The 7,260-nt window shown below is 37.1% G+C and overlaps 1 protein-coding gene across 1 annotated transcript; it reads left to right on the top strand.

Annotated features, from left to right (window-relative positions):
- The first annotated feature begins 2,675 nt into the window (after positions 1-2,675).
- On the top strand, positions 2,676-7,260 carry NDUFAF4 (NADH:ubiquinone oxidoreductase complex assembly factor 4). Its single transcript, XM_081295390.1, has 3 exons — positions 2,676-2,897; positions 3,438-3,541; positions 5,806-7,260. Exons 1-3 carry the CDS (start codon positions 2,765-2,767, stop codon positions 6,091-6,093), a joined length of 525 nt encoding a protein of 174 aa, XP_081151516.1. The 5' UTR covers positions 2,676-2,764; the 3' UTR covers positions 6,094-7,260.

Below are 7,260 nucleotides of genomic sequence, written 5' to 3'. Positions count from 1 at the left end.
GAGCACAATTTTTCATATTTCTGTATATAAAGTATGTTCATGCCAATTTATGCCTTTATACATGTACTTTGTTTTTTTGCATTATAATTCTTTTTTTATTTTTTTTTTAAGAGAGAGTGAGAGAGGAGAGAGAGTGAGAGAGAGAGAGAATATTTTTTTTAATATTTATTTTTTAGTTCTCTGCGGACACAACATCTTTGTTGGTATGTGGTGCTGAGGATCGAACCCGGGCCGCACGCATGCCAGGCGAGCGTGCTACCGCTTGAGCCACATCCTCAGCCCCGCATTATAATTCTTAATACACATATATACTACAATGTTTCATATCTGTTTGTATATAAGGTATGTTGACACCCAATTCGTCTTCATACATGTTCTTTGTATAATGATGTCCATCACATTCCACCATCCTTGCTAATCTCCTGCCCTCTTCCTTACCCTCCCACACCTCTTCCCTATCTAGAATTAATCTAATACTCCTATGTTCTCCCAGTTGAATAAAGAAACTATAGAACTCAATATCATTACCACTGGGTCCTAAAAAAAATTATATTCTAGTGTGTTTGCAAGACCCTGGTTCATTTCATTAGTAGCTTAAGATATTCAGTCATAAACATCTTTAACACTCCACTCAGATAAAGGTTAATTCTGAGCTCAATCTTAGTTATTCTTTCCTTGGGGACCTGATTTCAACCCTTTAACATAAGCCCAAGGGGAGTTCTTAAGTTCAGACTTCCTGTTAATTTATATGTTTTGACAAGAAGAGCTAGGATTATGCATTTATGGCTCAGATTTTATTTCTAGGATAATTCCCAAAGGGTGAAAGTCTATTGTGTGTTTTGGTGGAGAACATCTGCCTTCTGTTTCGCTTTTTGAGGGCTTGAGTAGCAAAGAACCTGGGAAAGCAGGCGGCTCACATTTGGATGCCCCTTAAATGTTAAATCCAATCTTTGTAAATGTGGGAATCCAAGGAATTCTTTTTTTAAAAGAATCTTTTTTAAAAAATATTTTTTAGTTATAGATGAATGCAATATCTTTATTTTGTTTATTTATTTTTATGTGGTGCTCAGGATCGAACCCAGTGCCTCACATGTGGGAAGCAGGCGCTCTGCCACTGCCCCAGCCCCAGTCCCCCAAGGAATTCTTGAATTTTGTAATATCCACAGCCCTCAGCACTAACATTACTTTTTCATGCTGCCAGAAGTTTGGATGAATTTCTTATGAGAATGAGATTTTCACTTTTAAAATATTTTAACAGAGTGCAGAATTTCTACCATAATTATTAAACTACATAATAGATATAATGAAGCAGATAAATATTTCTTGGCATTCATAGAAAGTGACTAAAATGTACTGGATATGAACGATTTCTAGACTTTTAACCATGTTCCGAAGTTGGAAACCTTGGAGCAGCCTGCCACCTTCAGGATAACTTCTCAATTAACTCTGTCAGAGAACACTCTAGTGTCTATAAATTCCAAATACCAATCCTGGTAAAAACGTTTCATTATAATCAACGGAGAGAAGCTATGCTCCTTGTAGAGGTTTTGCTATGATTAAGCATGATATTTAATAAAATTAATTTTCTTTAACTAAAACTGTCCCTTTCTTCAATTCAGTTTTTCTAATTTGATTATCTTTACACCTATATTCATTTCTAACTTTAGAAAGGTTAAAAACAACCCATCTATTTCATTTTACTAAGAAGAATTGAGAACACTAAAAACAGATTTTGCTGCCAGAGTCTGTGAAAAATATTTTCCAAAATAATTTTGGAAACTACTTCCTTCCTCTTGGTTTTCTTTTATTATGGATTAATCACAATATTCCTAAATAATCTTTAATAAAAGTAGCATTAATGAAACACAGTCTGAAACGGAGAGGAGGGAGACTGAGAGAGATATTTGCTTTTCCCACATGTACTGGCTATTGCTTTCAGTAAGTTACACTGAGGTCTCTTGGGGCTCAAAGACTCTGTAAGGTAACAGAGATGAGAAATGAAGTAGGAAAAGACAGGACGGCTGACTCCTTGCTTAACAGCATGGAGCAGTAAATAAGATTAGTTATAAAAATAAAGAGAAAAGAAATGAAAGCATAACTAAAATCAATATCATTATCTCAGTAAGTTATGAGAATGGGATAAAGATCATGGAAAAAGAAAACGGTGGCTTGAAGAGGCTTTAGGCAAAGGGATAGGAAAATAGGGCACTGAAATGAAAGAGCAGTTTAAAACAAATGCCCTTTGAGAAGGAACACCCTATTCTTATTTTCCTTTCACAAAAGGAGGACGGGATAACTCGCGGACCTGGTTTGTGAAAGGATCAACTTCCTTAGGACTTTGGTTCTCAGCTCGCACTGCAACCCTGGAGTCACGTGGGAAGCTTTAACCGAAGCCAGGCCTCACTTCAGAAGAATCAGTTCAGCAAGTCTGGGGTGGGGCGCGACCTGTACCTATCCCAAAGCTTCTGGGTGCGTGCTGGGGTCTGGGTCCCAGGTACCCTCTCAGCGTCGGCCCCTCCCGCGGGAAGCAGCCAATATCCTTCAGGCTGTAGGCCCGGAAGGAAGCGCCTCTGACACTCTCCGGGCAGAGACGCTGTGTGTAGCCTCCTGACCACGAGGGGGCGACCAGCGCTCACGTACCTTCTATTTCCCGGCGCGCAGCCGGCTTGACCCCAGCGTGCGCACACTCCGTGCGCCCAGAGGTCACCGGCGCCGGTGTTTTCCCACGTGCGTTGCGAACCTGAGGGCATCATGTTATGAAGAGATGGGGGCTCGGGTGACCCGCGCGCTCAGAAATTTCAACATAGAGAACCGAGCAGAACGGGAAATCAGCAAGCCGAAACCCTCTGTGGCTCCCAGGCACCCTTCCACCAAGAGCCTGCGAGAGCAGATGAGCTGTGAGTGGAGCAAGGACGCGGCGGGCGCTGGGTCGCCGGGTCACCGGCTCCCCGGCTCTCAGTGCGGGGCTCGCGGTTCTGTACCGTGGGCCTCGGTCCCGAGGCCGGAAGGCCTGTGTCAAGTTGCTCGGCCGCAGCGGCTCTGATCAGCCTAGCGCAGGAAGGTGGAGCTGCCAGGCTGGTGACATTGAGGTTGTCCCCTCCGCACAGCGGTGAGGTTGGCGGCCCCTACCACTTGTCAGTCCCGGAGGTGGTGGTCAGTACCATCGCTGACCTTGCCCTCACCTGCTATTGTCATTAGTCCTTGGCAGTTTGTTGTGGCATATCCGAATCGACAGGAATCATGTGCTGCTTAAGTTTTCGCTCTGTGTCATCACATAAGGATGGGTGCCAAGCCTGGCCTAGTATTTCGATTTACATTTAAAATATTTTCCGAACATTCCAAACGATTATTTTAAATGCCTTATGTTAAGTATTTGGGATCTTAAAGGAAATTTTTCTTTCTTTTTTAATAAGTGATTTTTCTTTTTCTTTCCTTAGACAACCCAGAAGTTAAGGGAGAAATTGCTAGAAAAGATGACAGGCTGCTCTCATTACTAAAAGAAGTGTATGTTGAGTCCACAGATCCTGTATCTTCCCTGCGGGTAATGTGTGTTTTAATTAAGAAAATAGTTAATTTACTTATTTATTTTGGGGCTTCAGGAAGATGATCAAGAGAAGTGCGCTAAGTAGTAAAAAAAAAAAAAAAAAAAAAAAAAAAAAAAAAAAAAGTGAGCATTCAGCAAGGGTTTGTACTTGTGTCCAGAGTCCAGGCCTTGGCAAAGTTTAAGCACAGTGTTCTAGGCAAGACACATAGGACCTGGTTCATTTACCAGAGTTCTAAAAGACTTATGAAAGTGTTGATTGAGTGCACCTGGGTAGATTTTGGTAGTTGTAATTTGAGTAACAAAAGGATATCTTTAGAACTATTATTCTCCTGTGAATTGAGGTATAGTCTAATCTTAGGGACTCCTTTGGGTTGTTGGGTTTGTCAGAGCTTTTTTTGTTTGTGTTTTGAAGTGTGTTTTCAAATAGGATATGTAAAATTAGGATTACAGAATACATTTGCAATGGGCATATTTGTTAAGTCCATGTAGTAGACAAGTGCAGGCACAGTGCTCTGTGTTGAGCAACACCTGCTTCTTACTCTCACAAGGCTTATGATGTTGTGAGGGAAACAGACATTAAACACATGAACATGCATGCATACAAATACATAATTATAGGCACTGTGGAAGTGTATCAGAGGGATCTATTTGAAATTGAAGGATGAGGGATGGCTTCTGAGGAAGTGATGTTTAGGCTTGGGTCTGAAGGATGAATTAAAGTTTGTCAAGGGAGGTTCTGAATAGGGAAGAGTTAGATTAAAGGGCAAGGAAGAACCAACCACAACTTTCAGATTTTTTTTCCATTCTAAAATTTCTTTGGTACTGTCTATAGACAGGCGTAGCCTGCACAAATATATTATTGATATAATTTTTGTAGGAGAAATAAGACAGCATTTGAAAATTGTATGTAATAGTGATTTTAGGGTATAGTTATCACCAAAGGCTCACATAAAAAACACATAATTGTACATGTTATGTTATTTTTAAACAGATATTGAATAATATTTCCAAACATTATTTTTCTCATGTTATACTAATTCAGGCATTTGAAAATTGGCTCTTGGGGAATGAAAAAAAATTGAACAGTTACAGAAAGATATTTAGTGGTATTAAAATTTCAGGAGCAATAGAGAAAGTCTAAAATGAATGAGTGAAAATGAAAAATTGAATTGCCTATTTAAATTCTTTGCCCCCTGCCCTTTTTTTCTTTTGATAAGTTTGAGGTGCTTTAACATCTTAAAAGTCTTCAGTATTTTTTTCTAGTGGTTTTCTGTTATATATATATATTTTTTTTTTTGGGGGGGGGAGGTAGTATTTGCTTGGCATTCCGTATGGTGTTTATTGTATAGAAGAGATCAGTTCAACTCCTTTTCAAATGGATGGCCAGTTGTCTAAGTGTAATTTATTGAATTCCCCAAATTTTTTTCCCACATTTTAAATGCTGCTATACATGCATATATAGGTCTGCTTATGAACTCATCAGTTCTATTTATTTTTCTATTTTTACACTAGAATTATAGTATTTTAAATACTAGAGCAGTGATTAAGCTTGAATGAGATAGGCAGTATATAAGTTTTATTTATACGGAGGGATTGAGACATTAGTTTATTTTTCAGAAGAGACACGCTTTCTAGCAGTATTTGAATTCATTTGAGATGTTTAGGGTATTGAATATAAAATGCAAAACTCGAAACAAAATAGAGGTTATCAAGTCAGTATGACAATGGTGCCCTTTTAAAGCAGTTTGATTATTTCTTATTAGAAATGTTTGGAACCAGAAATGTTTCATATTTTGTATTTTTTTTTGCGGGGGGGGGGGGGATACTTGCTTAAGAGATATCTTGGGGATAGGACCCAAGTCTAAACATGAAATTCATTTATATATCATATGCACCTTATACACATAGCTTAAAGGTAATTTTATACAGTATTTTTAGCGTGCCTGCATTTTGACTACAACTTATTACAGGGAGTCAGGTGTGCCATTTTTCATTTACAGCATCCTGTTGGTGCTGAGAAAATTTTGGATTTGGAGCATTTCAGATTTCAGTTTTCTAAAGCTACCTTAACTCCTTAGTGATGACAGAGCTATAGTTATGAAAGGGCATCATGGTATAGTTGCCATGAAACCATGGCTCATTATAATGAGAAAATGTTTGCAGTATTTATTTGAAAAGGAATAGTGTAAATTTGAGAAATGTGAAAGAAGATTCCAAATCTTTCATCCTAAAATTCACTTTTCTTTCTTTTTGGATACTAGGTGAAAACTACTGAAACACAGCAAGAATCAAAGGAATTCAGATTGCCAAAAGGCCACCATTTTGATATGTTGAATATTAAGAACATTCCCAAAGGCAAAATATCCATTGTAGAAGCATTAACACTTCTCAATAATCATAAACTTCATCCAGAAACATGGACTGCTGAGAAAATAGCTCAAGAATACCATTTAGAACTGAAAGATGTAAATTCCCTGCTCAAGTATTTTGTTACTTTTGAAGTCAAAATTTTCCATCCTGAAGACAAGAAAGCAATACAATCAAAATGAAGAAAGTGATGAAATTGATTTTCCCATATGTATTTCCCATTCCCATATCCTTTTTATTTCTTCATTTTTAGTATATAAAATTATATAAACTACTGAGTGTTTAATGTTCCCTGCTTTGAGAGCATACTATTTATTGATCTCCTGACTTTTCAAGATTGGTTATGGATTTGTTTTGTTTTCTTTTAAATTAATTTGGTTTAGGCATAGTTCCTATGTGTATGTCAGCATGGCTAATCAGAACAGTTATAAATTTACTGTAATTGAAGGAGATATTATGTTATTTTAGACATATGATATCAGCTTTTAAATTGGTCTTTTGACCTGAGTCCCACATTTAAAATTCATAAGTCTTACCTTCCAGTTTAAGTGGTTAGTTCATTCTGTCAGGGATATTGAAAGTAAGTTTTTTGACTCCTAGGACCATGCCATTTTTTTGTTAGGGAAAGAGAATAGAATAATAATATTTCCCAAATAAAGACAGGCAGGAGGCTGGCTATGAAATCAGTGAGAAATATATTTATATCATTACTTTTGATGAATAAGAATTGGCAAAGATTTTTTTTTGTTTTGTTTTGAATTGGTTCTAAGTATGGAATAATGTCTTTTAAATTATAAGAAATAACTAGTAATGTTTATAAATGTTAGCAATCTGCTTAGACCGAAATGGATCAGGCCAAAAGCTATCAGAACTATTGGGGGGGGGGGGGAGACTATTGGGGAAAAAAACAATTTTTTCTCTTGGTTTAATTTAGAAATACAAGAAATTTTTAAACAGTTAAAGAACCAGGGTAAGGGAAATTTGATGATCAAATTATATATAAATATTTAGTTTTAATGCTAGTTGAAAGAAGAAAGAAAAATAGTAAGTGGAAGCATAAAATATGGTCCTTGGAAGGAAGCTGGGAAATTGCTGCTTCATTAATGTAATAAACTTAAAAGAACAACAAATATCTGTACTAGGATCTTAAGCGAGATTGTGTAATAGATTACCACTTATGAGATCTTGAGTAGATTGTGTAACCTCTTGAGATTGAATTTCTACTATAAAATGAATATAATTCTGCCTTAAATATAATGGTTACTGTGGAGATAAATGAAATAGTAAAGAACTACAAAGGACCAAGCAAATATGAATTTTTTTCCAGTTGAGAACATACCTGAGGAGGA

The sequence above is a fragment of the Spermophilus citellus genome (assembly GCF_964194105.1).
Source record: "Spermophilus citellus genome assembly, chromosome: 5".
NCBI classification, from domain to species: Eukaryota; Metazoa; Chordata; class Mammalia; order Rodentia; family Sciuridae; genus Spermophilus; species Spermophilus citellus.
This window is presented reverse-complemented; position numbering and strand designations above follow the sequence as displayed.